Raw genomic sequence first — 19,156 nt, forward strand, 5'->3', positions numbered from 1 at the left:
AATTAGCTAATATTTCAAACATTTGAATCTGATTGGTGGAAGGAAATCGACCAATCAAATTGAGACTAAGAAAAAAGATTCGATCAAGCTTGATTTGACGTCCATAGTTATTGCAATTTTTAAAATAAAGTAGAAGTGATTGTAAAAGTGATTGTATAATTTCTATTTTAAAGTTAGTGATTTTGATTTTGATCAAAATTAACGATAGTGTGAATACAAAGTTGTTGTTCGCGATAAAATTTATTTATGGATAATACGTCGTTCAGTTTATGTGAAGTTAAATGAAATTTACTTCATTATTGTTGTAATGTACAATAAAATTTTATTGAAGTCTTTAATAATTCCAACTCAATCAACGATAATTGCTCATATCAAGAATCCTACACTTCAATATCACAAAAAATGTACGTATTACAAACAATTCTGTTATTTTCAATTATTATATATATAATTATATATATATATATATATATATATATATATATATATATATATATATATATATCAGAATGATAATGAAGCAATATTCTATTTTACATAAAAATATTTAATCTATAATCTATAAAATATATATATTTATTTAATACATAATCGATATTTAATTAAACACAATTAATTGCTTTATTTATATCTGGAATAATTGTTTTATCTGTATCTGTAGAAGTTGTTTTATCTGTATCTGGAATAATTGTTTTATCTATATTTGAAATAGTTTCTTCATCTGTATTATGTACAAATATAGATCGAGGTTCCATTATTTGTGCATAATTTAATGTAATTGTATCATTCGTTGTTTGTTCTATTGTATCTTCCATAATTGTAAATTTTCCTATTGGTACTTGCACTTCAGATAAACCTCCTATAAATAAATATTTCATTATAATAATCGAAAATATATAATATAATAATTTCTTTTTTGATATATATATATATATATATTAATAAAAATTACATACGTAATATTTTAAGAACATATACTGATGTTTCTGAACAATAAGATAAAATCTCTGCTACAATAAAGTCTGATATTTGTGGTGTATAATCTAATCCAATTTTGAGCATCTAAAAAATTAATTAATTATATATATACGTATTATAATATTAATATTTTAAATTACCTTAAATGCAATGATATCCTTAAGTTGTGGTTTTTCTATCATAATTGGATATGTTTTGAAATCTGTATTTAATAACTTTTCTAAATTAATATTATTAGTTGAAACTATGTTTTTATTTTCATGAGATTGTACTTTTTCACATGAATCCTGTATTCCTTTTATTTTAATATTTGTAAAAGTAACAGGAGTAGAATTATTACTTAATGATAATAAATTAGCTAATTCATGAGTAGGTGATACGTGAGTTGTATTAGTTCCATTTATTATTTCTTGACATTTAGGTTTTCTTTCCTCAACATCATTATCTTCTAAATCATCAAAACGAATATGTTTGCCAAAAGGAATAACATAAGAATTAATAATCTTAGGTTTGTTTAATTCATTTTCTTTTTTTTGTATCACTGTTTCTTCAGCTGTTGTTTTCTTTTTTTTATGTCTTACACGTTTTCTTTTTGGGCATGTGAAGAGATTTGTAGATGTATCAAATTCTTCTATAAAATTTATACCAATAGATTTTAATTTGACTATATTAATTATTTCATTATATGTTCTTACCATTTTGAGATCTATTCGTGACATTTGATATTTTCAATTCCTTTTGACATGAATTTCTAGTTTCATTTGGCCTGCTAAAACTATTCTCTAACTCTTGTATATTTTTCTCATTTGGTGAAATTGTAAATGAATCGAAGTGATTATTTATAGATAAATCAAAATGGCTATTTAATCCAGATCCAGGAGAAACCCTGTAACAGTTTCATATAAATAACGCGATAGATTTTTATATATATATTTTTTAAAAATTCTTACAGAATTGTTTCATTTTCTTTCAAAATGCGTATATTTTCGCTGGGTGGTAAATATTCGTTTTCATTTAGTAATAAATGAAACGGTTCTTTGATATTCAACAATTCCGTAATATGTTGTTTTAAATGATTAATTTGAAACATATTTGTACTATCGATAAAAATCCAAGAAAAACGACGCGCATCATTGTAAAATTTACATAAATCGAGTTTAACGCGGAAATTCGGCTGAAACATATTTCCTTTTAACGTTTCACTGATATCTAGACAATCGTTCACCGAGTTTTATCCAAACGTATCAAGACTCATATGAAAATAAGCGTTTTTTAGGTTAATGTACATTCAGAAATTATTACTCTTTTCGAAAAAAAAACAATATTTTATGCTAAATAATATCATATTTATTAATAATTATATAATTAAATTTGAGTATATGAGAAAAAATTACATCCATTCATTCATAATTCATATTTCTTTTTTAATAATAATAAAATATAGAATAAAAATTCGCGAGCGCCATCTGTACGATGTCTGTAAAGTATAAGTATAGACAAGGAGAGCAAATAGTGGGAGAAAGACAGAGATAGAATAAAAATTTTGATATCAGCGCCATCTCTTGAGTGCCGCAAATGAAACATAAATTTAAACAAAGAGAGCAAATAGTGGAAGAAGGATAGAGATAAAAATAGGCTAAAAACTGAAGTTAGAAAATTTTGATATCAGCGCCATCTCTCGAGTTAAAAAATTTTTATTCAAGAAAATTGTTCTAAAAACACTCAAGAGATGGCGCTGAATCTCAATTCCGAATCTCTATCTTACTTTGGAAGAAATGTTGTTAGCACTCAAGAGATGGTGCTGATAGTCAATTCTATTTTCAACTCTATTTTCATCCTTTTTCAATTATTTGTTCTCTTTATCTACATTAGTTCCATGTACATTCCACAGATGGCGCCACCATTAATATTTTCAACTCTATTTTCATCCTTTTTCAATTATTTGTTCTCTTTATCTACATTAGTTTCATGTACACTCCACAGATGGCGCCACCATTAATATTTTTACGTTATTTCTGTCCTTTTCTATTACGTGGCACTCAAGAGATAGTGTTAATAGTCTATTCTATTTTCATCTTTTTTTAATTATTTGTTCTCTTTATCTATAGTAGTTTCATGTACATTCCACAGATGGCGCCACCATTAATATTTTTACTCTTTCTGTCCTTTTCTATTACTTGTTCTCCTTGTCAGACTTATTCCGCAAAATTTATATGTTTAGAAGACGGTTCCAATATATGATTAATTTTATTACATTCTTTATCCAATCTAAATCGAATCAAAGTTTATTTTTATTAAAAATTATATATAATTCTACGCGTTTGTATGTTATATACTCACGAATTTATATATTTTAATTAGTTTTTTTTATTTATCATACTATATATCATACAGGATATTATATATTATATATCTTAATCATAATTTAATGCAATAATATCAAAAGTTTTCTAATATTTATAATTTTTACGAGAAAATTTCAAAGATTGGGAATAAATTGAAAGAAAATTTTCAAGAGGAAATTGAATATGACACTCATCTTTTATTTAATTTCTGGTAACGCAATGATATAAAGTCAAAGGCTTAGACTACTTAATAATTTGTCACCACATATTTCCTCCGGATCTATGCTAAAAATAATTGCAATCGTGTCAAATACCACCTGCCTCTGAAACTCCCTATGACGTAGATCTATTGTTGTTCTTATCTTATGATATTAATAGATCTTCGTAACTTGTTGGATTGTTCGCAACCGTTTTGAAAACCGGTTCGTCTTATCACCACATTACAACGTTATTAATCTAAGTAACAGGAAATAATTGCACAGGTCAGGTAAACGCACGATCTCAGCGAAAAGTTCGTCCAATAATTAGAGAATTTGGAACGATCGAGAAATTTGTAATCGATTTGATTCTCGAGATTGCGAGTTTTTTTTTTTCCTTTTTTTTTTTTTTCCTTTTTTTTTTTACATTGAAATAAATTTTTTTTATCCCGTTATCGTGATGCGCGACATTTTTCATTTTAATCGCGTTGAAACGCGTTAAATTACACGGCTGCTGCTTAATCGTATATACGTATATGTAAGTACTTTATGTAAAATTATACCCAATGTGGGTTTTCGATTCAACGAGATATCCACATCGCAAGGCTCTTTTATTTACATAGAATTTCTACCATTAAATAACACTAACGTGTATATATATAGATCTTTTTTTATTTTTTTTTTTTTTTTTTTTAATCTGAATAATATATCCGAAAAAACATTTGTGACATTTCTTCCCAAACGATAAATTATACTATATCATGCGATATATTATTTAAACGTGAAATCGATAAATCTTCCCATCTAATATTACAAAATCGATCAACGATCGTTGCACGATATTTCTTTTCATTAAAATTTATAGACACAACGTATATGTATATCTCTATACGTTTACCTCAATCAAGTGACGAAAAAACAGAAACTCGTCGACGATTCCCGTTTTTATTCACCGCGTCGATTCACAACGACAACACAACTACTTCAAAAGCTATATGCGATCGAATAAAATTTTTTGTACGTTCTCTCTTTTCACCCCAATTTTTTTCTTTTTTTTTATCACGGTTAACTCAGATTCGGAGCAAAGGCAATCGGCGTACAATGCGCGAGTCGTTCACGTTCATCGTTTCATCCTTAATTGACAAATGATTCGATATTTTCGCGGTAAACGGGGGAATAATACCATTTTTTTCGATTTTTTTAGAGATGGACGACGGGATGCAACGTGTCTCTCTTCGCGTTCTCTTTTTATACATACGAATAAATCGAACCAATTTAAAATAAATTGTATATATATATAACACGGGGAGGGGGCTATATAAAGAACAGCATAGACAATTGCTCGATGTAAATTCAATCGAATATAGCCAATAAAACTGTTTTATAAAACGTTCTTTGGCCGTCAATGGATTCGTAAATGGATAATAAGATAGTGAGTGATAGTGGGCAGTGGGAAACAACCCTGAAATAGGATACCTTTGTGAGATACTTGTTCATGTATCTGCAAAGATGGGAATCCCTTCGGAATAATTCGGAATAATTATGTTCAACTTCGATCGACAGTAGAGCGTCGTTTCCAGTTCTATATCTCTCGTCGATCCTCAACTTCAATAAAATCGGTAAATAGGTGTGACGTTTTGCATCGAGAAAAGGGGAGCAAGGATGATTTGTTGATTAAAACGAACGGGTCGTCACGAGGAATAATTATCTTCTATATTATCCTTATTAAAGTCTCTTCATCGTGTTCGCGATTTCATCTTCTACCTAGGAACGAGAAATTTTCAATTTTTCGACGAAAAAATTTTTTTACTTAACATCAAGTACGTGGATTCACTCGCTATTCACATCGAATTTTCGAACGATAAACATCGAAATAATTGTCGTTCGTTTCTTTTTTTTTTTTCTTTTTTCTCTTTTTTAATCGGGAAAAAATCAGCTAGATTCTCGATTCATAGATCGCGTATTAATTTCTTAAAAATCGAATGAGAGGCCTGCGCGAGACGAAAGTTCTCTAGAAAACAAATCTTCGATCACGGCATCACGGTTTCTCGCCCCCCTCTTCCTTTCGACTCGTCATCGTTCATATCGGTGGGAGCGTTTTCGAACGATCGATCGAAATGATCGATCGCCGTTAGAGAGAATCGGGCCATCGATCGATTCCGCCGTTCCTTCCTCCTCTCAGGATCAGGTGAGAAACAGTTGTGAATGCCTTCGGATTTTCGTTTACGACAGTATGCAGGAATTCCTCTTCGACTCGGAACGTTCACGGATCTGCTGCAGATGCTGCAGCTGGGCCGGGGACGGTACGTGAGCGCTGCTGCTGCGGGAATTCAAATGCTGGGGCGGTGGCAATGATTGCCTGCGGCGACGTCTCAATGCCGGGCTTAGATTGTACTTCAGCTTGGCCTGGATCAAAAGCTCCTTGAACACCTGTGAAATGTTCAAGTTCTCTTTCGCTGACACCTCCACGAAACCGTTCTCCCATTTCATCGTTACCAACTCTCTCGTGCTGTCCGTATCCACCTGCAAATGCACGTTCCATTAGAATCGTACAATTTCGTACAAACTGTTCCCGATTACACGCGGATCTGAGATTAATCCTTTAAATGAAATTAGATATTATATATATAACTAATTGTTAATTAAAAGGAGAGATCTTTTCTACACAATTATAATCAGTTATAATCAATTTCGAGACTTGAGATCAATAAACTTTCTAATAAGTGTGTAACTTTTAATTTAAATTCAAAACTAAATAATTAATAATTATATTTTTGTACAATCAATTTTGAGATCTGAATAGACTTTCTAATAATATCGATCAATTTAGAAGATTCGAAAGAAATGAAAAACATATTTTTAAATACAATACAGCTTGAAAAGAGATCGCTCGAATTAGGTTCTCCTCTCGAAACAGTTGTTCGAAATAGCAATAATTATTTACGGGAAGATAGTCGGATAGACAATTACCTGTTTCTCGGTGTCGATCAAATCGACTTTATTTCCAACGACGACGATCGGCACCGCCCCCTTCGTGTTGAGAATTTGCGCCCTCAGCGTCTTCACCTCGAGGAACGTGTTGGCGTCGTGGACGTCGTACACGAGGATAAACGCGTCCGCCGACTTGATGGACAGATCCCTCATCGCGGGGAACTCGTACGAGCCCGATGTATCCAGGATGTCGAGGGTCAATTGTATACCGGAAACGTTGAAATCCCCGTGATGCATCTCCTCCACCGTCCTCTTGTACTTGGGGGTGAACGTGTTGTAGAGGAACTGATTGATTATCGCCGATTTCCCCACTTTCGCCGCCCCCATCACGACGATCTTGTGCCGTATCGAACTTTCCGCGTGTTTCCCGCCGCCGCTGTCCGACTCCGACAGCCTCTCGTTCCTGAAATTTATTTCGACAAATTTCGAGGAATATTCCGTCCTTTCCAAAAAGAAAATTCGATAACAATATCATCCCTCGATATTAACGTAACAAACGTTAGAGATATTCGAAATATTTGTTTCATATTCGATCATATTCGAGAAGAAAGATTTATGAGAGAGATTTTACTTTTTATTCAATCCTAAGATAGAAAGTGCTCGCAACTAATAATGATCTAATTAATTAACGGATTGAATTGAAGTATGATTCGAGCAAGAGTTAAATAAAACTTGGTAACAAGCCTGTTCTCACGGCCATTTTTCTTTGGCGCGAGTATGGTAACGGTACACCTGAGCGCGAGGGTGCTAATAAGACAGGAAACCACGTCTCATATTTAAGGGGACAACGTTCCAGGGAGGAGAATAGCGCTAATGAACGTTAAAGATCCCCTTTCACCGGGGACACGAGTTATTGAATGCGTTGTTTTGTACACACGAGGTCTGAATTTCTGAGCCGCCCATTTACTCCCTCTCTTTCCCAGAATATACTATATATATATATATATATATATATATACAGTCGACCAGGATCGCGGTGGAAATTGTGGCGACGATGATGGGCGCGCTTTTGCATGCACCAGATAACAACTGTTCCCTAAGTATCTTCGTAATCATCCACGCTTATTACGTGGAGGAGGGGAGCGAGACGCGGTTATTACTTGGCCAGTGCACAAAGGAGAGGAGGTGAGCGAGCTTCCCTTTTTGCCAAGAACTGGCCGCAAAATTAAAGCTCTGGCCTAAGAGTGGAGTCAAGAGGGGAGGTCGAAGAGAAGAATGGAAAGAAGAATGGAGAGAAAGGATGGAGAGGGAGCGAAATATTGCGAAAGAATCTTGCCAGAACTCTTTCTCGAACGATGGAATACGCAGTTTACCTTGGAAATTCGTTTTCTTCTCCCTTATCCGCGTTTCCAATCTTTTTTTTTTATTATTGTCTCGAACTAGCATTTCAGAAAGATTGAAATCAGTTTGCACTTTTGAATCTCGTGATCTCTCGTTCTTTTTTTTTTCTTTTTGAAACAAGAGAGAGAAGGGTGGGAGTAAAGATACCTCGGGGACGAAAGGAAGGAGGATTCTTTTTTTCTTATCGGAGGGGGTGAAGGATTTTCGAGCGCGAATAAGACAGATTTGGGGAAGGAGTTATATAAATCTTACCTAACATTTTTCGTCGTACCATCTTCCTGGCCCTCCTTCAGCGACGACGGTTGTAGACTGAAACGACGCCGAAATTGATGCCGTCCTTTCATCATTTGTGCAGGGATTTTCCTGTAAAAACAGAAAAAGAAATTCTTAGGTTAGCGAAGGAAGAAACAGCTCTATAGGAAGTCTTTGTTCATTACAGCGATAGGATCTTGTATTTCGAATAGCTAGCGAATACTTTTTTAATCTTTCACGAGTATCTTTCCAAGTATTTGCTCGAAGCTAAGGATGAATCTAAATCACTTGTTGGAATGGTTTTAACGATACCTTTTTTCACCGTCGAGTCTCGATTAAACAGATTTAATCATTTCGCGAATATATTATATATTCGAATTGGTACTCGCTCAACAGGTACTTAAACAAATTGACCATCACTTTACGTAAAACGGATCTTTCACATTAAATTTAATTTGCTTTCGTGACCGCATCTCATTTACTCGATATAAATATTTTCTTACGGCAAGAAGAAATTGCAAACAAAATATCGCGCGCAGGATCGATATTAAATCGACGTGTTCGTCAAAGGGGATACGAGGTATCCATCGTATCGTTAAAAAAAAAAGTATCACGAAAATTAATCGCGATATCCCTTGCCGCGAATCGAATAAGTTTACAAAGGAATAACGCGCGTCCATTATTTTCTCTTTCTTCTTTTTTTGATATTTAATTACTGCTTCTATTCAGAGATGCTCCTTCCCATGTTCCAAGAAACCTTCTCAAAACGTTTTGCTATTGCGTATAAAGCGAGCGTTAAATTTAATTCTCCCTTATCTTTCGTCCCGTGACTCTGGAAATTAGTTTGCGTAATTCGCAGGCGTGGTCGGGTTCGACGATCAACTTTAGGGGACGAGATTGGCACGTTTCGAGCGTGTGTACGCATATCGTTAAAAAGTTTGGAACAGTTGGCGCGGTCGGCCAATGGAACGGCCGATTGATCCACCTACGTGGATAGGCGGATAGATGTTCACGTTTCTCCTGATAAAGTGGAACGAGCCACACGTGTCAAATATCGTATCGATCGGTAGTTTAATCGCGCCACGACAATCGAGATTGCCGATACACCATGTGAATCCATTCGTTGGATACGTGCCTTGCTTCTTTCGATACCCGCGAATCTAATTTCAACGGGACTCGGGATTTTGTGGATTGGATCGAACGAGGATGCGAGGGAGTATCGGTGATTTGACGAGAGATTTAGGTTGCTTAAGGGAAATGGGATTTAGAGGAAGTATTTATAGTTTTCGTTGGTAAAAAGATTCGATCCAACGTTTTACGTAGATTTTTTAAATGTCGTATCGAGTCGATTGTAAGATAGATAACTATCCATGAACGTTTTGAATGAAAAATGTGCGTAAAATTTGTCCATTTTTCCATATTTTATTTTAAGGAAGAATGTTTTAATAATCCTTGAGGAAATTTTAATTCTTGTAAATTTTATCTTCCTTTTCTTTTATAATTAATATAATTAATATTTTATACGTAATATTCGTTCGCACTTCCCGATAAAAATTACTCAACGCGATCTGATGATGGTCATCTCAATTTCCTGTTGCTTCTAATTTCCTCATTCCAATGCAACTTTAACAAGTTTCTCCAGCAAGCCTTTCTTCCCTTCTGTACCGATTTTTCTTGCATTAAATATCTGCCCTCTGAGCAACCAAGTAATCAGCAATTTGAAATTCTTGGTGGAAGTTTGTTCGAAGTAGCGTTATTTTCATATTTACAACGAATCGCGAGAATTGATGTAAAAAAAAAAAATCGGGATGGATATCGTGGAATTAATGAAGATTCAGTTGCAATTGTTCAAATTTTTATCTTCCAATTATTTTTTGAAAGATGTTAATACATGCGTTAATCTGATAATACTTTCCCTACTTTTTTCCCGTAAAACGAAGAGCGAACTGCAAAGTTTATGGAAGAATGAATCACAATTATACAAAAGCGAGATTATTCTTATTTAAGTTTTGATAACTAATCCACGCTTCGCTCAAATCCAAAAGTCAAACCAAGCATTTGTCTGATTCAACTGGTTTTCCAGTTTTTCCTACAGTAGAATTCCATTTGTACAAATCTTAATAAGTCAATATAACGAGAATCCATTGCTATTTTCATAACTCATTCGTTCGAATAATCAATATTTTTTTCGGATAATCAAGAAAATTTATATCGATAAACATTATAATTTAAATAAATACTTATCCTTTGTTCAGAGACGATTCATAATCTCATAATTTTCGGATAATAATTTTCGAACGTTCCATTTATATTTTACGAATAAAATGGATCGATATAAACGTCTTTTGTTTCTCCCCGTCGTTTTCTAATCTCGGTCCGTCCGGTTTCCCAATTCCCCGTGGATAAACACGTGGAACTCGTCCTTACGAACGTTCGCAGCCGCGTAACACAATTTCCCATCGAGATAAACGATACGCGTGTTCCACGACGTGCTCCTCGTATACGTATTTGCTAGGAAACAAGACCTGGTAAATCGATAGACGTCCACCGATAATTTCCAGGCAACCGTGTGAAAACTTGATATCGCTTGTTTTGATTGTACTTTTCGAGTTCGATGCAACGAAGTACGTGCTACACTACCCGCCCGTACTATTTCTGTAAGATCGCGTATTAAAGGAGGAAAATTTAATTTTCACGAACGAGGGCAGATACTTTTACTCGCGTAGTTTTCATTATGAGAGAAAGCATCTTCGTTAAACGTGCAACGTCGTATCGAGCAACAATAAACCGTTTACCGTTTTTCGTTAAAAAATTTGATGGACCGTTTCCATTGTTTAAAGAAAAAAGAAAGAAAGAGAGAGAGACGAAACAGGCACGATTTTGAGCAATTTTCCGGGATACGCTTTAGGATCAATGCGCTCATTGTCTGCGAATACTGCGTAGGAAGCTCGCCTCCAGCTATTATATTACATCCAATGATAAGACAGTTGTATCTAAGACAGTTTAAGTTAAAGTTCGTGTTAATATCTCCTTTCTAACAACGCAGTAATCCGAGAAGATTTGCTTTTTCACGATGAAATATACTTAATCGCGCAATCGAAACTTTTCGATAAAAATTTTGGATATTTCTCGACGATATTTTCGAGAATTAATGTCTTGGAAATATCGTTTCCTTTTATCAAAGCCAATATATTTTGTTGACTCGAAAAATGGTATAGGATGTCAAAAAACATAATTCAAACTTTCGACGCGATAATTTTGAACAATTGAGAATGAATAACTTGGAAAAACATCGATTCCTTTTATCAAACTATTTATTAAAAAGTTCGAATCTATTCGAGGCAGCTCGAACATAAAAAAAAATTGCTTTAATAACTTTTGAAATATCATTCACGACAGAATTCGAACTTGCTCGAACTTGCAATATTTTTATATCGTCCATTTCGAAAGTGGTAAAATAAAATTGCTCGGGGGGGGTCGATCCCGGACAGTGGCCGGGTCGCGTTTTAATCTTCGCCCTCTTATTGCGCCCATAAAGCTTCCAAGCAGCATCGAGTTATCGACTCACGAGTATCGATCAACAATTCCCTTCCCCCCCTCTTCTTTTCTGATATTACGCTCGTAAACCATCGATCGGCCGGTACAAGTTTTAATCTGGTTCCTCGAGAATTTATCTCGACCGACGCGTTTTCGAATTATATTATTGCACAGCTCGATATCGACGCGCCGTACTCCGCCCCGGTTAAAATCAACCCCGTCAAAATCTATTTGCTCGATTCCCTTCCCTGATGCGATTCGTATTTCGATACGGTTGTCACGCGATATAAATTGCAGTAATTAGGGGACGAGCGTACTAATATATGCGTCCCGATATTTGTAATTAACCGTGGGGAAGCGATATCCTCCTCTCCGGGGAGAGACTTCTGGCAATTACGCTTCTTTCCGAGCATTCCCAATAACCGGGAATCGGGTTTATTATTAGAAACGGAACGTGCATCGTAGACGATGCCGGGCTATTTCCAACCTTCGACCTTCCTCGCCGTAAGAGACGTAATCTCCGAGAGATTAAAACGTCGTTCGAATCGAGCGAATCAATTGGATCCCTCTCGATTTCGTAAACGTAAATCCCATCCACGAAACAAAACATCCTCATCCTCAAGATGATCGAACCAAAATCCCTGGAAAAAAAATTATATCCTTTGTGAGGAGTAATCGAACGCATCTTCCTAGGAGGATTTCCAGGAATAATCCTCGGTTAAGTAGATTCTGAAGGGAATTCTCGTTACACTTCCGTTTTCTTCCATTTCCCTCCCTTGGATGAGAGGTGAAAGAGAACCGTATGCGGTTTCCGTAGTCGTGTTCGATTAATCCATCGCATCCAGCCTCGTCGTTGGATTCGTCGAGATTGGTAACGTGTGAATCGTGGTATCGTTCGAGAGGATAGAAGATTATATGCCTGAACCGGGTGATACATTTCGGATCGATATTCGGGATTATTGGGGAGGGAGGGAGGAAGGAGAGAAAGAGAAAAAAAAGGATAGGTGCGTTAGGTGTGTTATTGAGACTTTATTGTTCCGCGTTTCGTGATAAAGTGATCCTCCTAAAGATTTATTGCCAATATGACGTGCTCTCCCCTTTTATCTAAAGCCCTTCGAAGCTTATCGAAGCTCTCGATTGTTTTTTCAACGATACAAATATATATATATATATATATATATATATTTGTTGAAAGTGGATGATTTGAATTGTGCCTCCCCATATGTATTCGTCGATACGAGATTGTCGTAAACGAGATTCGAATCGACAAAAGGAAATACGGTACGGATGGGGGCAAAGAATGGAAAAAAGAATAGAATAGATATAGGGAAGGAAATTGACGTGCAACCCTTGAACCGTGCGTCGTGGCTCGACGCGTCCACGGTGTGACATTAATTAAATTCAATGACTGCGTTAATGCCAGCGTTAACGGCTCGCTGAAAAAGTCACTTGACTGTTTTCCGATAAAGGGTGTCGCGTCGGTTTAACGTTGAATCCAACCTCCGACACGGATAACCGCTTGATCTACATGTGTATCGGTAGGAAAGCTCGACCCTCGTTAGAGAATGAATTTTATTCCAAATTAATCCCTTTTTTCACTTACTCTCTCTCTCTCTCTTTTTAACAACTCGAAAACGTACTATTCATGCAGCCATAAAAATATTTCTGCATCCTTCAACATAACGATTCAATTAATTTCCAAGTTTTCTCCAAGTTTGAATCCAAAATTTAATATTTAGGAACGTAGAAGGAATATGTATATCTCTGTTGGATTACAGAAAAAGTTAGTTGGACAAATTTCGCTTTAAATTAATTTTCATAAGTTTCTTTTAAATATTTTTCTTCGTTTTCTCGAATTTACGAATAATATTTCGTATACAGATAGATTTTGGAAAGATGCTCGTGATTGGGCTGTATTTCGAGAACAGTCGAATGTTGAGTTATTTCAAAGGCGGCAGAATCTTGGACGGAGTTGAAACCTTTCGTCTCGATTCTTCTCGAGGATTCTATTCTACGTTTTTCTTTTTTTTTTCTTCTTCTTCTTCTTCTTCTTCTTCCCCTGCGTGTGATTACGAAGGGTGGGTCACGAGGGCTTTTGGATGTTGAACCGTACAAGTAATTTCGATTCCGCTTCGGGGATCGTAAGAATCGTAAAGGTTAATTCCCGGGGCCGATTTATTTTTCATTTGGTACACGTTCGTGGCAAGTATTTCCCCGAATGAACTAAACTTTCAGACCTTTTTAAACTTTTTCTCCTTTCGAAAGGTTAACTTCGATCGAACGGATAATTAAAGGGGAGAGTAAAGGAGAAAAGGAGAAAAATAAAATTGTGGATTTGGAATTGGATTTTCGTAGAAATTTTCGCGATAACTTATTTTCTATTTTGTATTATCGTCGAATTAACTTTGCTCGACCGACAAGGCTAATTGTAGACGGACGAAAGAGGGAGAAAAATATAAAATTCGAGAATCCGATGATTTTTGTTTTGATATATCCTCGAGTTAGTTCCTTTCCTTTCTCTGCAATAAACGAATATGTCGGAACCAGACTTTCTTCCTCTTCTTCGCAGAGAACGATGACTCTAATTACGATCTCTTAACATTCTCGCGACGGAGACAAAGGGTCTTAAGAAAATTTCTGATAATTTAGGATTTTAAAAAGAAAAGGCCAGCCTCATTATCTCAACTTTTCGTCAAGAAATAAAAATAGTCTTCATTATCCGGCACTGCTTCTTCCTCTATCACTCGAGCGAGTGACTTTTCAATTAAGGAAATTGCACATGCATATTCATAAAGAATTCGTATAAGAGTAAGCATTCTCAACCGTTTAAAACTGCGCGAGATCTCGTTATTTCCTCCAACTCCAACATTTATTGCCCGATTTAAAAATGATTTTACCGTAGTGATATTTTATTACGCAACCGATGTTGAAAACGTTAATCGTAAATCGAACGTCGTTTCATCTTGGAACGATCGCGATAGGAAGCATAAAGGGTAGACAGCCGCTCGTACAATCCCTTGTTTAAGGTGTGCTCACGCTTCGATGGAAATTTTTATGCAATGTGAAAAGGCCTGGCCGCAATACCGTCTCAAAATCCAGAGCCATTTTTGCCGTCATAAAGGTGTTTACTAGCGGCAAACACACGTAAACACGGTATAAATGGTCGGAGCTTTAACTAGAAAATATCTTTATGAACCTTGGCCTCGTGAATTTAGCATGTATAGCACAGTTCGAGGCAACAAGTTCGCGACAATTTCTCTCTCTCTCTCTTGAGTTTACACGAGATCCTTTCTTCTCTGTGATCGATTGATTTCTCTCAACTTTTTCTCTACGCTTGTTCAAGGATTGATTAATTGTACGAAATCTTATTATACAGGATGTTTTCGAAATAATGACATGAAAAAGAATAAACAGAATTAATTGAACACGGAATTTTTCAAATTATTTAAATTGAATTTTTTCTATTATTTTATAAAAAAAAATGAAAAAGAATTTTTTTATTGGATAGAATAAATATAATATGTTATTCTGAGAGAAGAAATGAATCAAGTGGGGAAATATTATTAAAAGTTTGGAATCATGGAAAATAATAAAAACAATATGAAATGTTTAATATGCATGAACACGATGAATCTTTAATATTTTATCAGTATTCGTTACGGAGTTTGAGTCATTTCCATTTATTACTCACCCATGTAGTATATTAAAACTGAATAAATTCTGAAAATTTATTTTTATAAAAATAATTGCGACAATCTCATCAAGTATCATCATAAATGTTTTTTTAGTACTTTTATCAATCAACTCTATCTCTTTCAGCGTAGTATCCATTACATTAAAATAATACATAATGAATTTTCCAAATTTATTTTTCCAACGTATTTCTACTTTCAATTTACAATGTTATCTCATTTCAATCTTCATCTCCACTTATGCAAATATCTGTACACGAATAAGATTAATGTTTAGCGAATTAGCAAAGGTATTTTCGAGATTTTCGAGACTTGGAAAATTCTAATTTATTGCATTTCGAAACTTCCACGAAACAATCCCTTGCAAACCTGCAAACTTTCGAATAACTCGTAATTTAACACTAATACTGAACCAAACTATTCTTGAACCTACCATCTATTCGGAAAAGAACAGGCCAGATATTAATTAAAACCTGTATACGACTTTCAAATTCTAAATATCATTTCAAATCTAATGAACAGCGCAAAGTCCATAAATTATTAACCGACAACAGATTCCACCTCTTAGAGCAAATATTCCTAACTATGGGCGCGCTAACAGGCGAGAAGTTTAATTAATCACAATGAAAACATAGAGAAAGAGAGAGAGAGAGAGAGAGAAAGGAACAGGGACGGCGAAATTACAAGTCGAACCACGTGGGGTCGAGGAATAACAAGATATTCGCATTTCCCTCGAACGATATTTTCTTCTCGCTGAGTTAGCCAGTTTATTTTCTGAAAGGAACGATTCCTACTGTGACGTCTTCCTGTATCGGTAACGTGTCTTCGAGGGAAACGGGAGCGATGAGAGTGAGAGAAAAGATGGGGGAAGGGAGAGAGAAAGAGTAGGTATGTGTATTTGGAATTTCTGACTCGACAGGACGCCAGAATCTAGGAGAGAGAAAAAAAAAAAAAACTGGAAGGGAGAAAGCATTCTCGCGCACCCTCTTGCTCGTCGCCGACGTCTGAACTGGATCGGTGCAATACGACGAAACCCGACAGCATGGAGCCGGCCAGTTCCGTCTGACTTCCTACGGTCGTTGCTCCACTTTGCTCGTGTATTCACGCGTTCTACGTCCACTCTACACATACATCCTCACACAGAGTCCCCTGATTATCGTCCAATACCATATTCTAGCTCGTACACACACCCTCTTTCTCTTTCCTCCTGCGTCGCATCGCGCCATGTATTTACATACATGCAACCATGCGTTCATGAAATTACGCGCCAACCTTCACCCAACTTTTCGTCGTAATCGTATCCACGCGACATTTTCGTCTGGAGGATATATAGGGTGTGCAGAGAAAATAGGTAGAAAATTGAAGGACTAGAGTCTGGAGATTGAAATAAAGGGAGGAAGTTTTTATAGGGCGTACGGAATATATTTTAGCGGTATTTTCAAGAGGAAATAGAGTATTATATTGTTCTATCTTCGTTTCAACTTATCCAATTTATTAAACAATCGGATTGCTTAATAATTTTTATACATCGGAATAAAATTTGGTTCTATTCTAATCTCCGAAAGAGTCGTTTCTTAAATTTTCTAGCTATTCTTGTAACATTGTGTACTTTTGAAGCACTGTGTATACACGGGGGTGAAAACTTTAAGAGAGGAATTACGATCGAGCGTGAGTTACGAGTATCGGTTGCCAACGAGATAGTTGGCCGGCTTCCGAAAACCAGCGACACGCTGCCTTTCGTTGACCTTAATGTAGCGGACAACCGCGGGGATATTAATGGGGATATTTCTTCTTTAAGGGAAATGGGATTGTTGATTACGGGTCGACGTATTTTGGTCACCGTCTTCCAGGATCCGTCGAGAGAAAAGTTTATCGTTTCTCGTCTCGATGAGCAAGGGTTCGGGCTTTATTATAGACCCTTCGTAAAATGTCCTTTCCTGCGGGCTTGCTCTCCGCGATCTGGAATTACGTACACGTGTACGTTTATACAGGGTGTTCGAAATGAATGGAATGATTGAAACGATTCTGAAGAACAAATACTCTTAACATTAATATTATAGAATTAATTCGTATATATTAATATTTTGTTCACATATACTTATTATATAACGTAAAATTAATAAGTTATTATTTTCCTTTAAACAAATTTGCGAAATTTCAATTGTTCTCGTTTCCAATATTTCTTTCGTATTCGAAAAATATTCGATTATTAAAGTAAAGATTTGATCAATATTTTTGCAACTTTTCCATTTGTTTCGGAATCACTCCTTACACATTTTTACTCTCTTTGAACACCAGGCATATAAATATCAAAGGGTATCACGTTTCTGAAAGCCACACCTTTATAAATGTACGGTCACCGTCAATCCTTGCACAATTTTCCGCCGGGGGTTTCAATACGCGTTCATGTACGACCATGTACGACCAAATGTCAGTGGGGGTTGGTTACACATATGTATACTTTACCCGATAATGGGAGCAGTGAAACACTTGCTCTGCTTTCCTCCCCCTCCCCTCTCTCTCTTTCTCCGTTTCTCTCCATGTAGCCACCCTTCGTTGGAATCTTGACACGCAAGAAATTTACTGTAATATTACCCTCGACCGAGACTCGATCCAACTGGGACGTTCAAGGCATTACTCCACTTTTGGTCATGTTTTGGTGACATCGTAGACATTCATTGTCCTCGTTGGTTCTTAACGAGCCAGTTTCTTCTTCTTCTTCTTCTTCTTCTTGTTCCTTCTCTCCGCCCTGGAAAGGGACGATCGTTCGACTGTGAGAACGACTCAGAGATGAGTTACGAGGCTTTTTCGGATGAAACATCGTTGGTTGCGTTTATTGGTAATCGTTGCGTTTTTACGGTTAGACCGGCTGAAAATTTATAGCTCGATATTTGGGGTGAGTCGCTCGAGAATGATCTTTTTCTCCTGAAAGTATTCTAATGAGATAGAAAGCCATCGCTCCAATTTCGTTGCCTTGTTTCGAAACGTTGCTGGAGCATTCTCGTTCGATGCTAATGACGTCGGTGATGAACCTTCCTTCTAAGAACCCTTTTTTTTTTGGACGAGTGGCACGAGTATTTGAGAGGATCGAGATTGATAAATGTGCTCGTTCTCCTGTCAAGTAGATGAATCGCTTTTTGTATTTGCCTCTGTTATTCCCTTATGTATTTAGACCCTCCTACAAGTTTAACAATGAAGAACGTGAAGAAATCACTCTGTCTTCTCGCAATTTCGCTTCACATTTGCCAACAATAGAGGATACATCATACCGACACTGTAAAATGTTATTTCAACATTTGATGTTTCCTTTTCCCAGTATCGTTTTTACCAGAATCGCTTCTTTTTTCGTTCATCTTTTGTTCTCCTGAATATATTTATTTTTTTTTCACACTCATTACCCACATTTTTTAACACCAATTCTTTACTATTTTATTAAAAATTTCTACGAAAGGAAGAAGAATACGTCTCCATTTTCGTACGCCGCCAGGTTCAATCATTTATCGAAGCTTATCTTAACCACCCACGCTTCTATTTTCCCCTTCCTTGTAAAGAATCGTATCTCCCGGAATCCTTCGATTTATAAACTTTAACTCGACACACCGATCTAAACCTAAGATTCCCTTCCTGACACTGACAAATAGTGGGAAAACGGACATGTTTTCCAGGAAGGAAAGGAATGTAGATCCCGCGTCACGAGATCACGACGCAGTGGTAAATACCATTTCCTCTCATCGAGGAGAAGGTTTCTTCTCGGTTCAGAGAACATTCAATGTTTCCTTCCTTCGAGTAGCGAAAGGCGATGTGCAAGTCGACCGACAGTTTC

General features: G+C 36.0%; 2 protein-coding genes across 2 annotated transcripts in view; both read right to left on the reverse strand.

Moving 5' to 3' along the window:
* Positions 1-571: 571 nt before the first annotated feature.
* Positions 572-2,266, reverse strand: LOC100577885. Its single transcript, XM_003249731.4, has 5 exons — positions 1,929-2,266; positions 1,674-1,864; positions 1,119-1,609; positions 957-1,062; positions 572-859 (listed from the first exon to the last, which is right to left on the reverse strand). Exons 1-5 carry the CDS (start codon positions 2,159-2,161, stop codon positions 603-605), a joined length of 1,278 nt encoding a protein of 425 aa, XP_003249779.1. The 5' UTR covers positions 2,162-2,266; the 3' UTR covers positions 572-602.
* Positions 2,267-5,411: 3,145 nt separating this feature from the next.
* The window catches only part of LOC410943 (ras-related protein Rap-2a), a 30,662-nt gene continuing 16,917 nt past the window's right edge, over positions 5,412-19,156 (reverse strand). Inside the window, exons 2-4 of the mRNA XM_394419.7 lie at positions 8,105-8,215; positions 6,491-6,914; positions 5,412-6,043 (exon numbers count right to left, since the gene is read on the reverse strand). Of these exons, the coding sequence (XP_394419.2) occupies positions 5,744-6,043; positions 6,491-6,914; positions 8,105-8,199 (819 nt within the window). The 5' untranslated portion in view covers positions 8,200-8,215 and the 3' untranslated portion in view covers positions 5,412-5,743. The remainder of the gene's footprint in view (positions 6,044-6,490; positions 6,915-8,104; positions 8,216-19,156) is intronic.

The sequence above is a fragment of the Apis mellifera genome, linkage group LG3 (assembly GCF_003254395.2).
Source record: "Apis mellifera strain DH4 linkage group LG3, Amel_HAv3.1, whole genome shotgun sequence".
NCBI lineage: Eukaryota > Metazoa > Arthropoda > Insecta > Hymenoptera > Apidae > Apis > Apis mellifera.